We start from the raw sequence: 24,891 nt of genomic DNA on the forward strand, positions 1-24,891 counted from the left end.
CAGGTTCAATAAGCCCATTTTCAATTACACTTCCCTGACTTTGTTTATTAACAACTCCACTGCCTCAAAGGTAAGTTGAACTATGTATAATATGGAAAGTCAGGCCCTCCTGTGGTTTTCTTTGGAGGGCCTGACTTTCCATATTATACATAGTTTAGCTCTAAGGTGACAGTTATGTCCATATTCACTGAGAGTAGGTCTTCTTGAAGTCTGCAGTAGTGCCGGTCCCAGGTTTTAGAAGGATCGGGGGGGGGGGCACCCGTGTTGGGCTCATTCTGTCTCTGTCCTCCCCACTTCTTCACCATGCTGATAACTGAACAGGCACCGGTTCTCTCCAGTTCCTTTTCGCTGCCATCAGTAAAAAACCCTCCTACATTAAGTGATTTGTTCTAATTATTTTTCACATCCCAAATGAACCATGCGTTTTGTGTCTGACTTTGTTGTGTTGAATCCCATTTGTATGTGAGGCAATTGCATTTGATCCACTTTCTTCATTGTTCTTGTTTCCATCTAGGCCTCAAGCCATGGTCCAATATCATGGAGATCCTGGAAGAAAAGGATGGGGTTGACACAGAGCTACTAGTTTATGCAATGACCTTAGTGAACAAGGTTTGTTTTCACTTGGGATTTGCATATTTATACATACAGCGCACCCTTCTGCATGGCAGCTAACAAAAACAGCTCTTAGTGTTCTTGGACCTGTCCACTGCCTCCCTTGGCGTGCTGACCACTGACTGAGTAGGTCATCTGAGGTCCTTCTCTGGAGGTGAGCCTTAGGTCACCATTTTTAGTTGCCTCAGCAGGTGCTGAGATATGTGGCTCCTATTGTGTCATGAGAGGGTCTCACTGCACAATGCAGTGCTCTTGCCAAGGACAGGAATCAGATGGGATACTTTATGGGATAGCCTCACTATGACCCCTGTAGTCTGTGGGCAGGGCCCCGATTACATCACAACCTATACATCTAACAGCCATCTTGCCATGCTCTGGTCACCATTAGAAATGCCGTCGCCAACCCAGTTGGAGACCAGTGATAATGGGGAGAGGGCTAGAAGCGAGGGAGATGAACTGAGAAGTTGGGTGAAAAGGAAGACCCACACACACAATTCCTTGTGTCACCTGTGTTTAATAATAATAATATTATAATAACATTTGATTTATATACTGCCCTTCAGGATGACTTAACACCCACTCAGAGTGATTTACAAAGTATGTCACTATTATCCCCACAACAATCATTCTATGAGGTGGGTGGGGAAGAGAGAGCTCTGGAAGGGCTGTGACCAACCCAAGGTCACCCAGTTGGCTTCAAGTGAGGAATCAAACCAGGTTCTCCAGATTAGAGTCCCAGAACTCCTAACCTCTACACCAAACTGGCTCTCACACCAAACTGGCCACCAAACTGTCCTTGTATTTAAGATACATTTTTTCATTTTTTCAGGAGTTAGAATTATGCATCATTATGTTGCCTGACCAGAAAAGTAAACATCATGATACTATTTTCTAGGCTAGACCACAGTCATTAAAACTCAGAGCTTGTTAAGTTCCTTATAGGTAGTTTTTTTTAAAGAAAGAAAGAAAGAAAGAAAGAAAGAAAGAAAGAAAGAAAGAAAGAAAGAAAGAAAGAAAGAAAGAAAGAAAGAAAGACCCAAGATACAATTTGACTCTTTTTATTACCACTGCTTTATTACCACTGTTAAGATTATTTATGTTATTTCCTGACTCATCCTTCAAATTAAAATGTATGGATTGGTGCATCCTGTTGCATTTGTACAACAAAGGCAAAACTGGATGACCCAAGTCCTAAGCAAGGAATGTGGATTCGCACAATCCGCAAGACAAAAAGAGAGAATCATGGGGGGAAAACCCAAAACAAAAAAGAAATCACCATGACAACTAACTAAATACGTCATCTATATATATAAAGACAAGTGTCCTGACTGACTTATCAACGGCCAGTCCAAACCCCTGGACCTAGAAACATGAAATTTGGGGAGAACATTTCTTTCATGATGTAAACACCCACTAAGAAAGGATTTGAAGAAATCCTCCCCCTAAGGGGCTAAAAAGGGGTAAAATGTGTTTTCCCAAAGGGATATGGCATCCCTGTGCTGCTGCCTGCTTGTGCCCTGCCCACTCCCAGCTCGGCCACTCTTCCCTGATTGGGCCAGCCTTTCAAGGTCATTTGCATCTGCAGCCTGATTGGTCCTCACCCCCCCCCCCCACATTCTAAACAGTCTGCAGTTGCTATTGGGAGTCATTGAATGTGTCCTGAGGTCAAATGCACCTCCCAGTCTTTCCCTCAAAGTTCACTAGGGTTGCCAACTTAAAAAAAAAAACCAAGCCAAAAAATGTTACACACCCTTAAGTATTATAACTGGATTTAAAGTAGTTAAATACCATAGCAAAGCATGGGTATCAAGCTAGTAAATTATATATCTCGTACACACAATAAAGAATACAATCAACAATATTATATAGTGTTATACACTATATATCCAAATAACTCTGTATTGTTGATTGTATTCTTTATTGCGTATATGAGATATATCATTACGATGTATTTAGTTAGTTGTCGTGGCAATTTTTTTTTCTGTTCTGGATTCGCACGATCCAGCAATGCTGGGTCTTTTCCTCTCTTGGATCATCACAAAATTGTATTTACTATTTTAAAATGATTCAAGATTGTTCATCTCTCTTCAGTTTTCCTGTTTTCCTGTCCTGCAAGTGTGAATTTTTAAATCCTCCCACTGATTCATGTGTCCGTCGTGCAGTGGACCACTTTTAAAAGGAGGACAGAGTGAGGATTGTCTTCTGGAGTCTGACTATAGTCCATTGCATACAGAGCAAGGGGCGCCAGGCCAGTCCCTGAGCCAGTTGTCAGAGGCTGGCCCAAATGAAACTGATCCCGCCTGTCTTGGTGCTACGATGTGAGTGTATATTCAGCACCCTGACCCACTGACCGTTAGCGCTAACCTCAGCTAAGCCAATTGTTGCAGACTGACTTCCCTGCTTCCAAGGTGGCAGCATGGTAGGGGCCTTCCCAGTGGCAAACTGCCTGCCCAAAGGCTCCTGAAAAAACCATCCTCTTAAATAACCACGGGTAATAAAGGAAATCACAATTAATTTTCCTCATACAGTTGTTAAGAGGTAGGTGAAGAATCCAAGGTTGACTGGCCAGCCTCCAAAGCTCCCCCTTCTTTGCTTACTTCTCCTGGTTCTTTCTTTCTTTCTTTCTTTCTTTCTTTCTTTCTTTCTTTCTTTCTTTCTTTCTTTCTTTCTTTCTTTCTTTCTCTTTCTTTCTTTCGTCACGTGTAACTAACCTGCCATCTAAAGGCAGCAGCATCTTATTATGCGGCATGAATTAAAGGCATATGTGATGCTGCTAAATGTGTTGTGTGTCATAAGAAACTTATGCTTAAGAAGAATACAGTAGGTGTCTGGGAGGGCCCAGTTTCAGTTGCCTGAGCTGCAGGTATCATTAATATTTTTTCCTCCTCATTCTTTTCCCTGTTGCTTTCATTCTTATTCTTTATAGCCTTCCATTTTCAGTTCTTTTGGTTCTGCTGCTCAGTTTAGCCAGGTAGAAACCAAATACATACTTTTTAACATCCTTATAGCCTAAGCAGACATTTCTGTAGGCCAGTTCTAATCATGAGTAATCCAAAGGAAATCTTGCTGTGTTCTATGGGACTTGCTTCATAGTGTCCAATCCTATGGATATACTCAGACGTACAATCAGTGGTGCTTCCTCCTAAATTAAATGTACGCAAGACTGAAGCCTTTGTGGCACTTGATCTTTTCTTTTTATACAAAATAGCCACAATCCAGTCAAAGCTGCGCATTTTTAAGCCTCCTTGATTCTATTGGAAAGAGTTCAGGAAGTGTATGGTATTTAAGAGGGCATTCCTTCCGCTGCGTCATGTGCTTGTTGCCTGTTAGACCAAGGAAGTTGTTAAACTTTCTGTCACATTATTTCCTGTTTCTGGCTATGTTTTTCACTCTTTATCACACCTGCCATCATGGGCAAATGCTGGTCATCCATAGTTTAGTTCCTTTCAATATAAAGCAATTGAAATGTTTTGTTCTTTTGTTTTCAGACATTGTCTGGCTTACCAGATCAGGATTCCTTCTATGATGTTGTGGACTGTCTAGAAGAGCTGGGGATTGAAGTTGTTTCCCAGAGGCACTTAAACAAGAAAGGAGCAGACTTGGACTTAGTAGAGCAATTCAACATTTATGAGGTAAAAAAACATGCCCTGTTCTGTGCATCTCACTGTTTGCGTGTCCTTTGAAATTGGGGTGGGTGGGTGGAATATATCCTGGGTGGTATTGGCTTAATGGATTTTTATTTTAAAAGTCAAACATTTAATGGATTTTTATTTTAAAAGTCAAACATTTAGCTATGAAATATTGTAAGGAACTTTGTGATAAATGCACCTCATACTAGATATGGTCAAAAATGACTACAAAGTAAAACAGTTGAGGGTAGCAGCGCTAATAACCATCTTAGCCCTGTCTTCTCAGAGTCTGGAAACTAAGCAGTTTCAGTACTTGGATGGGAGACCATCAAGGAAGACCTGAGTTGCTATGCAGAGGAAGGCAATGGCAAACCACACCCGCATATATCTTGCCTTGAAAACCCCATGAGGTGGATTCAAGGGCACATTTTGCCTTTTTAAAATAATTGAGTACGTGCATTAACGGGAATGTTGTTAACTTGCAACCAGTGAGCCTCAGATTGAGAGCAGGAAGAAACAAACCACAAAATACCAACCTATCTTGAGGGGATAGAAAGCTCCTGTGAGTAAAGGATTTGAAAAACACTTGATAACTGGCCAGCTTGCCTCCACAGCATCCCCTTGCATTCTTTTCAGATGACCCTGAGACACGAGGATGGAGATGACAATGGGGACCCCCCCTCCCAGTTGCCGCAAAGACCGAAGAAGAGCCAGTCTGGGCTGTGCTGAGCGGAGGGGGCTGGAGCGTCGGAGGAGCCGGAGGCATTCCGTCCAGACTGTCAAGAGCACTTTATCGGCGCCTGCAAGCCCCTGCGCTCAGGCGAGCCCCACCTTCACACGAGGTCATGGGCAGGGTGTTGACGATCTCAGTGAGAAGTGAGTGCTGCTTCGTCATTCCAGTTGGCCTTTTCTTTGTATTTCTGGCCCAGCTGACGGAAATGATGCGAGGCTTCTGGTCCTTCCCTCCTCTTTTCCAGTTGTTCCCAGGGCCAGAGGGAGGAGTGGGGCAGAGGTACAAAATTCTCAGGGTCTGGATTGCTCCAGGTGTTTGGGAAGCCAGGAAGTCCCATCCTACACTTTTGAGGAATCCATCCCTTTCCAGGTACCCATCCCAAGTCCCAGTGGAGCTTTCTTTACAGGTGCTTCTTTTGGGGGGAGGGGAGGAGGAACCCTGCCATGGTTAGTGCTCAGGGCAGGCAGGGATGGCAGAGAGAATGGCTTCTGGCTCCTGTTTGTGGCATAGACGTGTGTGCTGATGTGAGGTGGAACCAGCCACCTGAACTGGAAGAAGCCACAGGACTGGTAAGATTCTAGCCTTGTTATGAATGCTTTCTGGAGTTAGAATCCTAGAGTTGGAAGGGGCCATACAGACCATCTAGTCCAACTGCCTGCCCAATGCAGGAACAACCTAAAGCACCCCCGACAAGTATTCATCCAGCCGCTCCCTGAAGACTCTGTTTCCCGTTCTCTCTCTCTAGTCCCAAACCCTCTGTTTTTGTCTGCTCCTCACCCCTGTCTCCTACTCTTCCTTCTGGCTTCTCTGTCATACCATCCTGTAGAGATAAAACTGTGTTTAAGTACAAAGTAAGGATGTATGTTAATGATTGTGAAAACACAATTGCACGTTAATTATTGTAGACTTGAGGGAAAATGGTATCTTTTTGTAAAAGATTTGTAGAAATTGGATAGTCCGTTTGGCTGAAATAAGCCAACTTTAAACATTATCTTAATGTATCTTGAACATTTAAACATTTTCTTTAATATATCTTGTATCAGGAAACTATTTTACATATAATGTAAACAAGATGAGATCTTTTATTTGATCCTTTTTAATAGGTGCAACATTATGCTGCCTTTAGAATTAAAATCCCGATGAGCCTTCCATCAAAAAGAGTTCAAAGAGTTGCACGCTGTTAACAACAACAACAAAAAATCATTCCAGTAATGTATAATGTGCCTTTTGATCTTTCTAATCCCACTCCCCTTCTGTTCCAACAATCCTACGATTCAGTTAGATTTAGTAATCCATCAGTAGAAATTGCTGATGGTCGGAAATGTAAGTAATAAGCCATTTGTGTCACAATGAGGAAGAGGAAGGGGTGAAGTTTCTTTTCCTGCCTCTTCCACCTTCAGAGCTGCATAGTATTTCACCCCCTTCCTTACTGCAGCCCATCAGCCCACATGCTGTTATTCCATATGGGGATGAGGATGCTGTTACTCCCTGGGGAGCAACTTTCTTGGGGTCAGAAGGAACTGGAGGGTCGGGGGAAGTGGAAAGCAGAGGATATCTTTGACCAGATTGTTGGATCCAATCTCATGAAATACGGTGTTATGAAGATTTTGAAATGGCCAGAGTGAAGGCTGCTGAGAGCAGAACCACAAGTGACAAAAGGCACAGATTGGACACTTGTCAGTTTCCCTCAAGCTTTGATGGGAAATGGAGGCATCCTGGTCTCGCAGCTTGGCTCTCTGACTGCTGTCACATGGACTTTTCAACTGTCACTTGTCCAACATTCCGCCAAGCTGCCTACATTTCCCATCAAAACTTGAGGGAAGCTGACAAGTGTCCAATCTGTGCCTTTTGTCACTTGTGGTTCTGCTCTCAGTCTCATACTCAAGATGCGTACTCAGGGTCACTTCTGCTCCCCTCAATATGTTACTGTATCAAAGGTGCAGGTGCCAAAGAGCCCAGTTGTCTTAGTATTTTTTCTACTAAATCACATGCCAGAATGGGGAAATGTTCAGTCAGAAACTGTTGCTCTGGTGCAAAACACAATGTGGGGCAAGATAGATTTGTTTAGATTATTTAATTACAAAATGTTGAGTGCAGACATAAAAGAGACAAGTGATTACAATGAGCTTTGAAAGAGCTCAGCTGAGATCCTTCAGCTTTTTCTCGAAACAAACGGTGTATTTTGCTTCGCTCCAGTGTTTTCCCCCTATCCATAGCAAGCAGGCACTCTCAACCTTGGTGTTAGGAACAAAAGTGAAGGTATGGGAGCAGCACTGTGAATGAAAAATTACCCAAGGCCATCAGAGGCAGAGGTCTTCCATCCCATTCCCTTCATACCAGTGTCTGAGGGATGGATGGGTGTCTCTCTTATCGCCTTTCTGTGCCAAAGGAGAATGGAGGAAAGCTCAAGCCCCTTCAGGGGAGATAAGGGCAGTCCTCTCTGATCAGAAATGCTGTAGTGTAGGGGGTAAAGAAACGTGCTCTTCTCATGGAATGGTTCCAAAACTGTGTTCCAGCTATGCAGAATGCCAATGTAAATTCTTCCATTTAATTATGTGCGTTTGGGGATTGTCTGCATTTACTTTGCGATGAGGGCAGTAGAGTCCTGATTCACAGCCAGACTACTTAACCACTGTGCTACAACAGCTTTGTGCTGTTTCCCGGTTTGCCTGCCTCAAATTTGTCACTCCTTGGGGCATAAGTAGCAACAACCTAATTCTGATCAAGAGTCTTTTTTATGTTCTGATTCTGAGGGGAAATTGGACAACAGCACAAGGGGGGGTCACTCGGAGGGCATCTGTCTCGGGGGGATGGTGCCCCTGATTCTCAACAGCACGACTTTTGCCTTCCTTATTCTAATTTTAACGGACATTCTGTGAAATCATCTTCTCTGCATCCACTCATATACAATGTTACTGACAACAATGATGGTAACAGTCTTTTTAGTGAAGGGTCTAAAAAGCTAGATTCGCTTTCCTTTCTTTTCAATAAAGCCTCCCGTACAGCACAAGGGCCCAATACAAACATGAGCCCATAAACACAACTCAAAGTAAGAAGTTAAAACTAGTAATTTTTTACAGGAGTTTAAAATATCAGTATGCATATTATTAGATCAAGGTCCTCAGAACCCAATCAGTCAAGATAGTTTCAGCACCTGGTCACAATGTTTTAGTGTCCATGAGATAAATTTTGCCAGTGTTCCTGTATTTCTCTTGTCAGACCCTGAAAGGAGATTTAGCAGATCCACAGAGCAGGCTGGAAAGGTAGCCATAAGTGGAGATAGCATATTAGCTCTTTGCTCAGCATATGTCTTTGAGGAAAACAAAGAACGTGTAACAGATTCAACACCTGAGCACCATAGGGACATCACCTGCGCTCATGGAAAATACCCTGAATCTTCCAGTTAGCTCTGCTAAAGAGAACATACTAAAATGGACTACGGAGAGCTGCCTATGATAAGTAGAGACTGTGAAACAGGCTAAGTCTTTGTTTTAGCAAAGGCAATGAAGGCATAAACCCCAGGTAAATAGATAAGTAGATAGCAGCATTACTTAGCATCCACTAGTAGCATTTGCCAGTCCAGTTCTTCAGACCTTTCTATTAAAGAGAAACCAGAGTATGGCCTTTCTGTTACTACTGCCCAAGCTTTGTTTAACCCCGGCACCAATAAATAAGTCAGAGGGAAACTCAGACTGGCAATTGTTTTGTCTATCCTCTGGTGTCAAGAGCTGGAGCAGGAGTCAGATTGAAGCCAGCTCACCACAGTTGGGAGTCAGCTAGTGTAAGAGGCGGCTTAAATGTAATTGCCGCAGACCAAGATATGATTGAAATTTGCTTCAAACCCGCCTCTAGTCTCAGAGCTGACAAAGCCACGCACCTCGGTGCCCTAAAAACAGCACACAGGAAAGCAGTTTGGATGAGTTCAATATAAGGACTGGGACTCCATATAAATATCTGAGCCGTGACTTTTACTTTAGACGCTTGCCAGGCCGAGGGAATGTGACACCCACCAGGGAGAAAAAAGAACCTCTAAGCCGCAAGATTTATTCTGGTACTGATGGAAGCTAACTTGCAGTATGAGACCCAGGAAAGAGATGCGTGAAAACGGAATCCCAAATAATTGAACAAGTGAATCTCGAAACTTGTTCAAGTGGACGGGCATCCAGCAACCGTGCCACAAGGTGCATAAATCTGGCCTTAGGCGAAGCATTATCTTTGATTTTGACAATATAAAGATCCAGATTTACAATATTCAGCAAATATTTTTAAAGTTTGACACATACCAGCTGCTGAAAGTGAAAGTAAGACAATGTTGTTGGCATATAAAATAGTCGAAATTGAGCAACCAGCCAACTTAGGGGTGCGTAGGTCAATAGACAAACATTTCTGAAGACAATCATATAAGAAACAATTGAAAGTTGGGGAACAAGAACAGACCCTTGACGTACCCTCCTAGGGGCTGCAGCCCAAATTAGTAAGAGAACCTTGGGAATGCCTGTTACTGAGCCCAGCTAGGATTCTTTAAGAGTATTTGAGATTGAACAGAGCTCATCTCTGGTCTTCAGAGCGTACTGCAGAATTAACTACTTTAGATTGAATTCCAGGTATCAAGAAATGTTCCATTAGCTTCTAATGATATGTGAAAAAGAGTTAAGTTTTTATGGCTTGGCAGAGCCACAAAAATGTTTTTCTTAAAGGCCAACCTTTTTCAAAGAGATTGCCTTTGTTAAAGTTGTCATTGGAAAGGCATCAATTGTTGTTTGTCTCTGAAAACTTGCTCATGTCCCAAAGAAAACGACTGATTTGGGAGCACACTGCACTTGCTTCTCCAATCAAATCCTTTGATTTCTTTTCTTGCACCATATAAGGATCAGACTCTGTTAATTCAAGCTTTCAGACACGTGCCAAGTGATCCCCCATCTTTGCCTGTAAATGAGTTTGTGTGAAACAGAAATGCATACTTCAGGGAGGTGGGTTTTGTATCCATCTGTGATGGACAGGACTGGCCCCAGCTCCGCCACTCTTGACAGGCAGCCAGTGGGAGTCGGTGGAATGCCTGGGCCAGTCAGAGTTAGAGTCCATTTGGGGGAAAAGAGACTTTTGAGAAACTGAGAGAAGGGTTTGAGACACTGCTAAGAGAGGCAGCAGAAAGTTATCTGGCTGCTAATCTGTTCTTTTATTTTGAAACCTTTTAACCCCAGTATGTTTATTAGTTTAAAATTCACTCACTCTTATGTTCCTTTGTGTAAATAAAGTTTATTTTTGTTTGGTTTAACCCTGGCTGGTCTGAAGTCTCTGAGGGGAATTAAGACACACACACAAACACTCTAGTCATGTGGAAAGGGTCTAGTGCATTGGCAGCGTATATTGAGTTTCCTTTTCCCCAATAGCCCTGGGCTGTAGCTGGATGAGGGGAGGTACATGAAGGGAACTGGCTGCCTATCTGGTGGAGCTTGTGGAAGAGGACCCTGTGAGGAGCTGGGTCAGGGCTCTCTGCCTACTGTAGTGGAGGTAGGGTTGCCAGTCCCCTGCTGGGGGTGGGAAATCCCCTGCTCCCACCCTCTGCCCCTGCTTACCTGGCCAGCAGGGGGGGGGAACGCACCTCCCGGGGTGCACTCGCAACCTGTGCAGTACCCCCCCCCCCGGGCAGTGCAGCATGCTCCCACGCACCACAGCAGCCCAATCCGGGCCCAATTCAGCTCAATTTGGCCCAGATTGGGCCCGAATCAGCCCGGATCAGGCTGCTGCAGAGCGCAGCAATGCTCCTGCATGCCACAATCTGGGCCAAATCGGGGCCTGCGGCCCACACAATGATGTCACTTCCGGAAGTGAGTCATCGCATGAGCTGGGAGCGTGCACACACTTTGCACACACACGACTAGAGAATAGTAGGTAGGTGCTGAGCCTCCCATCTCCCACCCACCAGGAGATGGCGGGACTTGGCAACCCTAAGTGGGGGCTAGACAGGTGGTGTATGGCAGTGGACTCCCTGCCTTTACCTGCCTGGGTGGCAGGGAGTGTGAAAAGCTTATGTGTCTGTGAGTGTGAGGTGGGATCTAGTCACCTAACCTCGCCATAAGTGTTGGATCAGTGGTGCAATTCAAACCCGAAAGCAAAGGTGTTCTTGAGGTAAACAACTGGGCTGTGTATGTATGTGTAGAAATTGAATATGACCAAATGAATGGAGTGATTTAAGAAATAGGGGGTTTCTGGTAAAAAGTAAGGAGGCTTCAGGTATTTAAATCGCTTTTGTATACTCCATAAAGATTCGGAGCATACTGAAGTGAGGGGGGAAGCTGTCTCCCAGCCCCCCACCCCCCTCCCATTTGGTTCCCCTGTCTCCCCCGCCACCCGCACCCCACCCCACTTACCTGGCCAAGAAAGATTGGAGAGACCAGCAGGGCAGCGGGGAAGGCCGGAGCCGGCACCTCCACTGCTGCCAAGGCCAGCTAGGTGGCAGAGAAGGCCATAGAGAGTTCCTCCACTGCCCGCGCTGCCTCCACTGCCACAGCAGCCATGAGGGCGGCAAGGAAGACCGTAGCTGGCGCCTCTGCCACTATGGCGGCCAGCTGGGCGGCATGGAAGGCTGCAGGGAATGCCCAGGTAAATGGGGTGGTGGGAGGGAGCCCTTTAAATTTAAGGGCCCTGAAGCTTCCCGAAGCAATCCGAATCACTTCGGGAAGCTTTGATTCAGGGTTTCCGAATCTTTATGGATCGGGTCCAATTTGGGCATTTTTCTCAATTGGATACCTGAAGCGCACATCCCTACCACCATATATGGTAAAAGGTACCGTCATGTTCTTTACAATTCCAACCTTTTCCCTTATAATTTTTATCCACTTTTTCTGTATCTTTCAGTGTAATACACCATCACAAAAACATTATACTAATTTTCTTTTAACATTTAACTTTTTAAATGTAACGTTTTTTGTCCATAAAGTTTCCCTCTGCTGTCCCCACAAAATTCTGCATCCATTTTATCCCTCTACTGTCCCCACAAAATTCTGCATTCATTTTATCATACATGGTCTTACTTGTTCTTATTCTGTATTAAATTGCAATATTTTTTTATTAATTCATCCCAACGGATGTTCTTTGTGCTGTGTAATCAGTTTTTCAAATTCTCTCTGCCTGCTGTAGTGGAGGCTAAACAGGTTGCATATGGCAATGGATTCCTGGCCTTTACCTACCTGGGTGGAAAGGGTGTGTCTGCGAGTGAGGTGAGGTCTACCCACCCACCTATATATATATATATACCTGCCATACCATCTTGTCAGACTTTTTTCCGTCTGAAGATGCCAAGGCTAGCTAAAAATATCTGAAATGATCCATTGGACATGATCTTGATCTGTTGTCAAAGTTGTTTCACGTGGTAAGCAGGGTGTGTCTTTTGGCAGCGGGAATCTTCATTCCACCTTCTGAACTGTCCTTCCTTTTATGAGGAATATTCAAAGTGCTCTTTGAAGATTTCTGCAATTGTCTTTTTTCCATTTCTTTTAATGTTTGAGGAGATGTATTCCTTATCTAAAAGAAGATGCTTTAAGTGCCCCGTGAGCACAAAGGGGCTTTCCTAGTCCATGCTGCAGCTGTCGAGGACGGTTGTATGCCACACAGCATTTTCCTTTTGCTCTTGTACTCATATGTCTTTCCTGCCACCTTTTATTGGCTGGCTCTTCAGAGGATCTGAGCCTGAGACCCCCCCAGACTTGCAGAGTGATGTGGAGGCTGGCAGTGCATTTGAGGATGAGCTTAGAGCATCACTTGTGTGAGTACTGATGTTGGCTGTCATTGCTGTGCATGGAAGGCGTTTCTGGCTTGGCTCTGGGCTTTGATTGTGGTTGAAGCTCCTCTAGATGGTGTGATAACTTTTGTTTGGGTGATGCATTTGCATGAGATGGAAGGACTACATGGAGGTCTTTCTGGGGATGAGTTCAGAGGTTCTGTTCTGATGTGGCAATCCCACCTCAGTATACTCAGTTAGCCCTGACCTGGATAGCTCAGGCAGGCCCGATTTTGTCATATCTCAGAAGCTAAGCAGGGTCAGCCTTGGTTAATAATTGGATGGGAGATCTCCAGCGAAGACCAAGGTTGCAGAGGCAGGCAATGGCAAACCACCTCTGTCTATTTCCTGCCTTGAAAACCTCAGTAAGGGGCACCGTAAGTCATCTATGACTTGATGGTACTTTCCACCACCACCACCTTCTACTGTAAAAATGGCATTTTGAATCTATAAAGACATCCAGTAGTAACTCCTTTGGGGTGCTACAGACCCCCCCCCCTCCCAAGACTTATTTATTTATTTAAAATATTTATTTGCCACCTTTCTTTCTCACAGGAACTCAAGGAAGCTTACAATACAAATAAAATAACAATCATAAAATGAATGTTAAAAAAGTTTAAAGGCACGGTTTAGGATTGCCAATGAACTTAAACACAAAGTTAATTTAAAGCAGCCCTAAATAAAAACATCTTCCGCTGACTCCTGAAGATCAGCAATGAGGGGGCCAAGCAGACCTCCCTGAGGATGCTGTTCTATAATCATGGGATTGCCGCCCCCCTCAAAGACCCTCTCTTGTTTACTCACCAAACAAGCTTCTTTAGTTAATGGGACAGTCAAGAGAGTCTCTCCCTGTGATGTCAGTTCCTCAGCAGGAACATATGGAAGAAGACAGCGCTTCAGATTACCTAGTCCAAAGCCATGTAGGGCTTAAAGGCCAAGACCAGCACCTTGAACTGTGCTCAGTAGCAGATTGGTAGCCAGTGTAACTGCTCCCTCTAATTGGCCCCAACCTGCATTCTTCTGCATTGGCCCCAACAGCATTCTTCACTAGCTGCAGCTTCCAAACAGTCTTCAAGGGTAGCTCCAAGTAGAGTGCATTGCAGTAGTCCTATCTAGATGTAACTTGTAGAATTCTTCCTTCATCTCAAAATCTGTTGGAGGTTGACTTGTTAATACCTCCTTTTCTTAGCTGCTATTAACGTTGAGTATATTTTGACACCTCATGCAGTGATTCATTCCTCCACCACCACCCCTTTTAACTAGGTCCTAACTGACCTCCACCCATGCAATTCAATGCATGTACGTGCACACACACACACACAATGTGGGGATGTTGAAATGCCGTAGCACACAACAATCAACCTGTTTATTGCAGGAGAATCGGTAGTATATGAAGTAGCACAAGGTAGGGGAAAACAGCTTACATATTTTATATCCCGCTCCAGTAGGACAGTTTCTAGATCAAATCAAGCCTGAATTCTTCCTAGAAGATAAAATGACAGAACTGAGGCTATCATACTTCGATCATGTCATGAGAAGACAAGATTCTCTGGAAAAGTCAATAATGCTAGGACAAGTGGAAGGCAGTAGGAAAAGAGGAAGTCCTAAAACGAGATGGCTTGACTGAACAATGTTGCACCCTTTCGTTTGCAAGAACTGAGCAAGTCTGTCAGTGATAGGAAGTTCTGACGAATAGTAGAGTCCAGTAGTACCTTTAAGACCAACCAACTTTATTGTAGCATAAGCTTTCGAGAACCACAGCTCTCTTCATCAGATGCATGAAGTTTTGATTATCATTATTTCATAGGGTTACCATAAGTTGGAAGAGACTTGACGGTACATAAGACAAACATAATAGGACAGTTAAGAGGGAGAGAATGAAAGAAAAGTAGAGGCCCAGGGAATAGGGAATGGGTGTGTGCCCATGTGTTAATATTGTTACTGCCTCATGACTTAAAGTTTGCTTCAAGGAGTTGCTTACCTATGTCAAAATTCAGCTAAGCCAGACCAAATATTTATAACGAAACTGTAACTTAAGTGCACATTCTTTTTTAATTTAATTTAAATAGATTGTTTTAAAAAACACTGGAATTCTTTTAACTCTTCAAGGTGGTATCAGGCACCGTTAGCCGGTGATCCAAACTCAGACAGTGATCCAAATCCAGATGTGCAGGGAAAGGCATTTTATGCAATAAGAGAAAATGAAGACTGGTCAAGAGACTCTGAGCTGGCAGCTTTCCTTGCATGACTGCAAACTGCCCAGGCTGGAGAAAACTCACCATGGAAAAAGACGAGACGGGTCTTCTTACTTAATGGCTTTTAATTTTTTCCTGTCACTAAGACACCTTCCTGTAACCAAAGAAAGATGTCTGTTAGGTTTGCATTCCTCATACTTCAAGAGTACAATTGGATAAATGCCATCAAGGTTTCTGAAAAGACTCTAAAATCTGCTCCCATCCACAGATTTTGCAGCTGAGGTTTGGGGTGCAAATGCTATGGCTGCTACAGCAATGTTACTTATTACAGCTGCTGGCAATAAGGTCATTAGATATAATGCAATGCAACACACACACACACACACACATACACTGCCGGCCAAGCTGAACTGCCCAGAATTACCACATAGCATGTCTATCCACACCAAAACTGCTTTGCACACAGAAAGGTAGATAGCAGGGCTTTTTTCTAGTCTTCAGCCTAAAGTGCTAGCAAACCATGGGAGATGAGAGGTCCACGCAGAGTTATTTCCAGACTAAACTGCAGCCCTGCACACCCCAGCTACCTCTCTGATCCAACCATTTGTACCATTGCCTCCGTGTAAGTTTCAGGCTTCCCTAATGCCATATTATATATGGAGAAAAGAGACCCCGTATTGTTGGGGCAGGGGGTACAAATCTGGAAATCATGAAGCAACACTGGAAAGGGTAGGGTGCAGTATGAAACATTCCAGGTACAGAGTGAAAGTAATTTATTGTGAAACATTTCCATGGCATTGAAAACCTAAAAAACCCTCCAGTACTAAAAATGCCAAAAGGTGTCATAAGTGGTAAATGTCTGCCTGAGGCACACCTTCCCATGTGAGTCTTCACCACCCTGGAAACCTTTCTCTGTTGTTTGTTCCCCCCACCATCTATGGGGAGGGTCCCTAACCTTTTTTAAGCCTGCAAAAGCCTTTGAAATTTTGACACAGGGTGATGGACACTAGTACAAAATGACTGCCACGAGAGGCAGAGCCAACTGCCAAATGTCAGGGAGGGCAACTACGCAATGACTCTAACAGGAACCCTTCGACATTTCCAGCTGTTTAAAAACACTGTTTAACAGGATGCTTTTAAAAGTGAACTTACTGCTTTTAAAAAGTCCTTGGAAACACACAGCAGCTTACTGTCAGTTGTGCAGAGAATATCTTTGCGATGTGGTGGCAGTTGCCGCCAAAACAATTTTAAAAATCGGCACAGCCAATTGGGCAGGGGATTGGACTAGAATGTCTGTATGGCCCCTTCCAACTCTGTGATTCTGTGATCTCCAGTGGCCAATCAGAAGCCCTGTTGGGATGGAGCCCCGCCTGGCCGCGCCCAATTTCTAAAAACAATGGGCGGCAGGAAAAGTGTTCACAAGCGCCACGTTGGATATCCTGCTCTAAGGTGAGGTGGGTGGTCCTATTGGACAGGCTCTTTCCAGCAGCAGCATCAAGAGCATGGAATCCTCTTGCCTGGATGTTTGCTCTCCCTCATTTCTGTTGGTCATCAGACACCAAAGAAAATCTTTGTTCTGCTTAATTAGTTGTGGAGCCCTAGTAATGGCTATTTGTTGGTTTTGTTGCTAAGAGAAGCTCTGGACACTAATATAATTATTGTGAATTTTCTAAGACTGTGAGCCACCTTGAAGGCTTCTGCAAAAGGCAAGACATAAAAATAAAATACATGCTTCTTACGGATAAAATACAGACTTGAACACAGCCTCATCCCAGATCTTAATCCAGGAAAGGTGCAAGACTGATTCTAAGTTCCAAAGAGGTCTTTGTTCAAAATAGAGTTGGCTACAGGTTCTTTCAGAAGAAAGAAGCCAGAAATAAAAAGGCAGGTCACACCATGAGAAAAAAATATTGCCATTATAAATTGTCTGGTGGAAGCCAAGGCAGCTTCATTGAATTCTGCATTTAAAGGTGGTAAGCTAACTTGTGTTTAGTAGTAGATGTAACCCAAGCATTGCTGCTTTAACTCTTTTTCTGCCCACCCCCTCTTCTCTCACACCTATTATTGAGTGTTTCTGATTATGTCTTCTTATTTCATTTCTCTCTTCCATATTATGTCTTTCCGTCAAATTGCATGCTCCTTTCCCCTTGGTTTGGTACCAGAGAGGAGGAGTATGAAGAGAAAGAAGAGGAACAACCCATCACAGAGCCTAATACAGAGGATGAGGGGGAGGAAGAGGCTGCTAGGCAGGCCCAAGCCAGGTACCAGGACTGAGCCCTTCCTAACCACTCACTTCAGAGGGAAAGAACGGAGCACCTCACTCCTTGTAGTAGCTAACAACTCATTAAGATAGCTATTATTTCCTTGTTCCAATGTATTTTCAAAACATTTGACGCAAGCAAGAGAGAAGCAAGATACTGTTTCTTCTGATATATAATTCAAAATTCTAAACAAACTAGAGTTGCCACCTTCCAGGTGGTAGCTGGATATCTTCCAGAATTACAGCTGATCTCCGGGCCCCAGGCAGTAGTTCCTTTGGAGAAAATGGCTACTTGGGACGAGGCACTCTGTGGCATTATACCCAGCAGAGGTCCTGACCCTCCCCAAACCCTGCCCTCCCCAGGCTCCACCCCCAAATCTCCAGGAATTTCCCAACCTGGAGGTGGCAACCCTAAAACAAACCCGTGTCCTTAATTCTTAAAAAAAGGCTGTGCCAACCTACTGATGAATTTCCGTTGAGACAAGGAAGGCAACAAGGGTAAGCCTGCACCCTTTTCCTAATCCTCAATATAACTTTTGTATACCAGTTTTCTTTTTTAAAGCTCTATCAATCTAGCTCTTGATTCAGATAGCCCAATATTAAATTAAACAATTATGCTCATTAATACTTTAGGAAAAAATATTTGTTTATTTCACTGTTGTCACTAGAAATGTAGAACAGGAAATTTGGCACCGGAGCATGCATCTGCTTTGTGTGTGTGTGTGTGTGAATGCGATATCCACTGTGAGCATGCACGCAGTAATCCTCGTCGTAGCTTTCAATTTTTCCTTAAGTGTTTCATTTTATATTACAAGGTGTTGGCCACTGGCACCTTAAGCCAAATAAATATATGAAAAAATAAGCACACTCTTACAGATTGGTGAAATATTTAACTTTGCTTTTCTGTAATATTTAAACAGGGCTTCTCTCTTGCTCAGCGTCTGATTTTTTTTAATTTGCTGAACAAAAAGCATTTAATATTTTTGAATTCCATGATACTACATACTACAATATGAGATGGCTTGACTCAATAAAGGAAGGCACAGTCTTCGGTTTGCCAGACCTGAGCAAGGCTGTCAGTGTTAGGATTGTTTGGAGGTTATTTTTTTGAAATTTTTTATTAATTTTCCATTTTTTAAATATAACAATAAAAACATAACAAATAGCAAGTAACAATAAAGAATCTACAATTACAACTTGTAGTTTGGAGGTTATTAATGTATGGGGTCGCTATAAATCAGAAGCAACTTGACAGCAAATAACACGTGCATTTTATTACTGATACTCTGCTTCTATGTCTCAGAGAATTGTCTTCTGGAGCAGTAACGTTGGGTTGCCGCCAAATATTTTAGGCATCAAATTAGCAGGTCCCCCAAGAGCCTCGGGGAAGCCCAGAGTCTTCACTGATAGATAGTTTGCAACAACCTGCAGTTGTTACTCTTCATTGGGGCTGAATTCTGCAGGGAGATGAATGCACCCCCGGGAGAATCCACCCAGCTGTATTACGGGGCAGACTCTGGCAGTCAGGATCCCTTCTGAACTGGTTTTAAGGGGAAAGAAACAAAAACCTGCAAAGGTAGGCATGAGCTCCATGTAGAAGAGCTTCCCACGAGTCCTTTCCCTCTCGACCTCTCACAGAAATCTGTAAGCAAATAAGTCAAATACAGTTCTTATGTTAATTCTTGTACTTTGCTTTCATCGGGACCTGTCCTCATAGCTCCCAAAATAATCTCCTTTTCTCCTCTGCCCTGCCCTGCCCTGCCCTTCCTTTCCTTCTTACTTGCCTCTTCTCTCCAGTGGCCTCTCCAAAATGGAAGAGACAGAAAATGGTTCAGAGAGTTCTGAGACTTCAGCCACCTCAAGTGTCCTTTCTCAAGAAGAGAGGCCTCCCGTAGAGAGTCCTTCCCGCAGCCCTTCATCCCCTGTGCCTGATTCTCTTGCTTCATGCCATTTTTCTCTTCACTCATCACCTTTCTCATCTGTACCCGTCACCTGTTCACCAAAGTCATCGTCCTCCTCGGCTACTCCAAAGTCCTCTCCAGCTGTTGAAAAATTACCTTATGTACCTCATAGCCCTTTTCACCTCTTCTCCTATGATCTTGAACAGCCTTCTGCAGCTGGGAAAGAGAAAGAAACCGAAAAGATAAGAGAACACAGGTAGCACTACTTGAGAGTTTCATACATCTGCAAAATAAGTGGATCAGACTGTTTAAGAAATATTTGATATGTGTTAATCTTGCACACAGGTCGAGTCTTCCTTCAATTTATCCTGTCAATATTTGGCCCACTTTATCTCCAAAGATGTACTTACACAGATGTTAAAATTCTGTGAAAAAAAGGAGGTGGGATTGAATCTTGGACTTTACATTTGTATAGTCCAAGACACTTAGGCCCTGTCTGCACACCGCAGTTTTGTTGTGCAAAAGAAGCACAGGCACAGAATCTGCAAAGTGAAAATGTGAAATCTAGTACCAGAATATCAGGTAGGATGGAGGCAGCCCAGTTGCACTATGGGAGTGTGATTGGTCTCAGCCCCCCGCCCCGGCATTCCATTGGATTAAATCTACATAATGTTTATATTTTAAGAATGTGTACCCTGATGTCCTACCTAAGTGATGGAATAAAGACATTGGATTGGATCCCACAGATCCAGGAGACACATTCCCCTGGAGGAAGTATATAACGCAAGATGCTCAGGAGAGCGTCTTCTACCAAGGGAAGACTCCTTAAAGAAACTGAATAATAGGGGGAAAGACATTTTTATAAGAAAAAATAAACTGTCAGGTTTGACATACTTAGTTATTTCTCATATGATCTCTGGAGGCATACCAATGTTAAAAACATTACTGACCTCAAAACACAGACACTGCAAGTATTTTTTAAAAATATTGAAAATGCAAACCCTGGCAGCAAGCTCACCATCTAAACAAGACAAGAAAAATTAAAAGGAAAGCAGAAGAAAGAGATTGAGATTATCTCAATTACTGTAGGATCATGTTACATTTATAGGTGCAGAGCAGACGCGCTTAACTGAATTCTCAGTGAGTGGTGTTTGTTTTGAAAACGCTTCCATGATGATTTGGAAACAGCTTCAGAAACATGTCCGTCTTCTGTCTGATTTAGAAACCAGTTGTTAAATGTTGCCAGTAGTAGTCAACTGGCTCCAGCCTTTTTCAGTGGAGAGCCTTTGTTACCATGACCAGAGCAACAAAAGATATTTATGTATTATTTTAGATTTTTATTCTGCCCTCCCCACAAGCAGGCTCAGGGCGAATCACGTCATTTAAAAGCCACAATAAATATTTCTATAAAAACAATTTAAATCATTTAAATTCAAACAATTTAAACAATTTAAAACATTTAAATTCAACCAGTGTGGAAGCAGGATGGTGGATAACCTAGATGGGAGGGTCCAAATTGTTCTCTCCCTTTCCTACCAGGCCAGCAGAAGCCTGGCCCAGCCTCAACCATATGAATGGGGGAACATCTCTGTCTTACAGGCCCGGCAAAAGAATAACAAACCTGGCTCAGCCCTGGTCTCCATAGACAGAGAGTTCTACCAGGTCAGAGCCAGGACCGAGAAGGCCCTGGCTCTGCTTGAGGCTAGGCAAGCCTCCCTGGGGCCCGGGACCACCAACAGCTGTTCCTCTCCTGATCAGAGCGTCCTCCGGGGAATATATAGGGAGAGGCGGTCCTGCAGATACACTGGTCCCAGTCCACATAGGGCTTTGTAGGTTAACACCAGAACCTTGAATCTGATCTGGTACTCCACTGGCAACCAATGCAGCTGGTGTAGTACAGGTGTTATATGAGTCCCACTTGGTACTCTTATAATAACAAGCAGCTACATTTGAGACCAGCTGTAATCTCCAGGTCAGGCTTAAGGACAGCCCCGTTTAGAGTGAGTTACAGTAAACCAGTCTAGAGATGACCATTGGCTGGATCACTGCACGGTTTGGCTTTTGTTTGACTTCTCCATTCCAGTCTTCTAATGGGGTTGTTTGTTAGAATGCTCCTATATATTAAAACTCTTGGGTGTTCAAAAGTTAGCATGTCTGGGAAGAAAGCTAGACTAACCCTGATCTACTTGTTTATATGGACAGAAGAATTTGAAATATTATTTTATTTTGTCAAAGGCTTTCACAGCCGGAGAACAATGGTTGTTGCGGATTTTCCGGGCTGTATAGCCGTGGTCTTGGCATTGTAGTTCCTGACGTTTCGCCAGCAGCTGTGGCTGGCATCTTCAGAGGTGTAGCACCAAAAGACAGAGATCTCTCAGTGTCACAGTGTGGAAAAGATGTTGCCAGGTCATTTATATCTACTCAGGAGGGGTGGGGTTGGGCTGAGTCATCCTGTAAGAGTTTCCCATCCTGTACAAGAGTCTTGTAAAAGACACAATCGCACTTATTAATCAGATTTTTCCAGAGGATGTAACAGCCTTATTCCACCATTGTCTGACAACCAGTTACTTCCAATGGGATAACGAATTCTATGAACAGATGGATGGGATGGCCATGGGAAGCCCTCTCAGCCCAGTTATAGCAAACTTCTACATGGAACATTTTGAAAAAACAGCTCTAGAATCAGCACCCCACAAACCTACAGTCTGGTTCCGGTTCGTGAATGATACCTTTATCATTTGGAGCCATGGTGAGGAAGAATTGATGGAGTTTTTAAACCACCTCAACAATATCCACCTGAACATACAATTCACCATGGAGAAAGAAACCGAGGGTAAACTTCCATTTCTAGATACCTTGGTCATCCGCAAAGCAGACTTTCAGTTAGGTCACAAGGTCTACAGGAAACCAACTCACACGGATCGGTACTTACACAAAAACTCCAATCACCACCCTCGACAGAAAAGAGGCATAATAAAAACATTAGTAGACCGTACAAGACGGATATGTGAACCGTACTTTCTCGATGAGGAAATTAATCATCTAAACCATGCACTTCAAGCAAATGGCTACTCCAGAAATGAAATCAGAAGAGCAAATAAACCAAGGATAAATCAAACAACTAAGGAAAAACAGTCTCCCACAGGAAAAGTGTTTTTGCCATATATCAAAGGAATCACTGATCAGATGGGAAAGCTTATGAAAAAGCACGGCTTACAAACAGTATTCAGACCCACCAGAAAAATACAACAGATGCTACGTTCAGCAAAAGACAGTAGAGACCCCCTCACCTCTGCAGGAGTATACCCTGCAGCTGTGGACAAGTTTACATCGGGACCACAAAGCGTAGCATCCAGACAAGAATAAAAGAACATGAAAGACACTGCAGACTTGGCCATTCTGAAAAATCAGCAGTGGCTGAACATAGCCTAACTCAAAGAGGACACAGTATCCTATTCCAGGACACTAAAATACTTGACAACACCTCCAACTACTTTGTCAGACTGCACAGGGAAGCCATTGAAATTCATAAGCATAAGCACAATTTCAACAGGAAAGAAGAGACTTTAAGAATGAATAGAGCATGGTTTCCAGTCCTGAAAAACACCAGGCTAACAAAACACTCTATACCCGACAATAGCCCCGCAGAGAAGATTAGCACATTAAGCACCAATCCATATGCAAAAGAACCTCCTCAGGATACAGTGAAGCCTCCCTCCATTAGCATTCCACACCCTGGGAAACTCTTACAGGATGACTCAGCCCAACCCCACCCCTCCTGAGTAGATATAAATGACCTGCCAACACCTTTTCCACACTGTGACACTGAGAGATCTCTGTCTTTTGGTGCTACACCTCTGAAGATGCCAGCCACAGCTGCTGGCGAAACGCCAGGAACTACAATGCCAAGACCACTGCTATACAGCCCGGAAAATCCGCAACAACCATTATTTTATTTATTTAGGAGATTTCTATGCTGTCTGCCCAGAGTCCCACCTGAGGCAGCTTACAAGTAAAACAATAAATGATCAGTATTAAAACATTAAAATAAGCCCAGGTATGTAAAAAACAGAATAAAACTTTTCATTAACCAGACCTCAGACCAGAAGCAGATCATAACATATTTGGAAAGAGAAAACCCTCAAAAGCCTGGGTAAAAAGGTACATTTTGGCCTGGCGCCTAAAAGACAATAAAGTAGTTTCCAGGCAAGCCGGGGGTGGGGGTGGGGGGAGTATTCCAGTGGTGCCACCATAGAACATGCCCTGTCCCTGGGAGCCCCCTGCCTCACCTCTTATGGCAGGGCACAGGTACCAGGACTTCAGGGGTAGATCTTAACTGGCTGGCTGGAGAATATGGATAGAAGTGATTTCTCAGTTACTTTGGCCTCAAGCCTTTTAGATCAGCGCCAGCACTTTGAATTGTGCCCAGAAATAGATAGGTAGCCTGAGCAGTACTGGTGCCCATTAGAACAGGTAATGCCTGATTTCTCATCTGAAATGGTCCAGGCTTGCTTGTCCATTTCTGCTCTCAGTGAACATGTGTAGGCAGCTCTGATCACGCTGTCCTTACAGATGGAGTCAGCATGTACGGACCCAAGAAATAGGGCCCCCCCCCCACCATACTGCAACAACAAATAAAGGGGAGAGGTCTCTTTTTAAAAAAACTCCACCCCTACTGCATTCCTTCAGTTCAGTTTAGAGGGGATTGTTTAAAATCAATCCTCCTGTGAACTGGAAACCTTCCCCCTGCAATGCAAGAGACTTCTCGGCATCCACAGAGCGAATGTCTCAAATCCACCCAGAAGTATATAAAAACAAATTCTCCCCCCTCACTGCATCTGAAGGGTGTTGGATTATGGGTGTGGAGCTGTCCCTTCATCCCCACCCTGATGCCTTCTCATCCACCCAGGAGATTGATTTTTTTTCCCTTTCAGCTGGTTGGATTGGAGACGTTTCTCCTAGCATGCTGGAGCTTGTCCACATCGCAGGAGGGAAGGTTGGGTCAGCTGTGCAACTGGGGGCCAGTAAAAATACCCCCCTCACTGCCGTGCAGCAAAGCACTGCAGTGAGGAGAAGAGGGTTTGTTATAGGACCCTTGCCTCTCATAATGTGGGCTCTCTGCTTTAGCAAGGAGCATGGAGTGAATTATGGAAGTCATTCCAATCTCTATTAGTTATGTGGATTCCTTTTTTTCCCCATTGAAAACCGGATTTCTCCATTAGCTTCTTGATTTGTATTTTTGTCACATTCTTGGTCATTATTTTTGGGTTTTGGTAGTTAAGTTTCATTCCTGCCATTTCGCCAAATCTTCTTAATTTCTCCATCAAGGGATCTATTGCTTCTATAGGTTCTTCCAAAATACATATCAGGTCACCCGCATATGCTTGTATCTTATATTCTTCTCCTTTTATTTTTGTTCCTTTTATTGCTTCTGTCTTTCTAATTTCATTGTTTAGTGCTTCCAATGTCAGGATGAATCGAAGTGGCGATAGAGGGCATCCCTGCCTTGTTCCTTTTTCTATTTTTATACTGGGTAGAAGATTCCTGACTGAATGCTTTCCTTGCATGTAGAAAATGAGGTGCTGGGAGATGATCTACACAAACCTCCTGTTTAACAGGGTTCAACAGTCCATCTCAAGTTCCTCTTCCTGACCACAGTTCTGAGCTCTGAATTAATATGCTTACATTCCTGAAACTTTTTTTTGTAACAGTGTTGATTGTAATGAAACCCAGCTTGTGTGTGAATCCCATCCATCTTCCATGCATGTTTCATACCTGCTA

The 24,891-nt window shown here is 43.6% G+C and overlaps 1 protein-coding gene across 1 annotated transcript in view; it reads left to right on the forward strand.

The window, feature by feature from the left end:
* The window catches only part of FHOD3 (formin homology 2 domain containing 3), a 472,076-nt gene that overhangs the window by 307,467 nt on the left and 139,718 nt on the right, over positions 1–24,891 (forward strand). Inside the window, 5 exon segments of the mRNA XM_054990826.1 lie at positions 515–609; positions 4,101–4,244; positions 4,878–4,916; positions 4,918–5,117; positions 19,007–19,366. Of these exon segments, the coding sequence (XP_054846801.1) occupies positions 515–609; positions 4,101–4,244; positions 4,878–4,916; positions 4,918–5,117; positions 19,007–19,366 (838 nt within the window).

Source organism: Eublepharis macularius, chromosome 11, assembly GCF_028583425.1.
Source record: "Eublepharis macularius isolate TG4126 chromosome 11, MPM_Emac_v1.0, whole genome shotgun sequence".
NCBI lineage: Eukaryota > Metazoa > Chordata > Lepidosauria > Squamata > Eublepharidae > Eublepharis > Eublepharis macularius.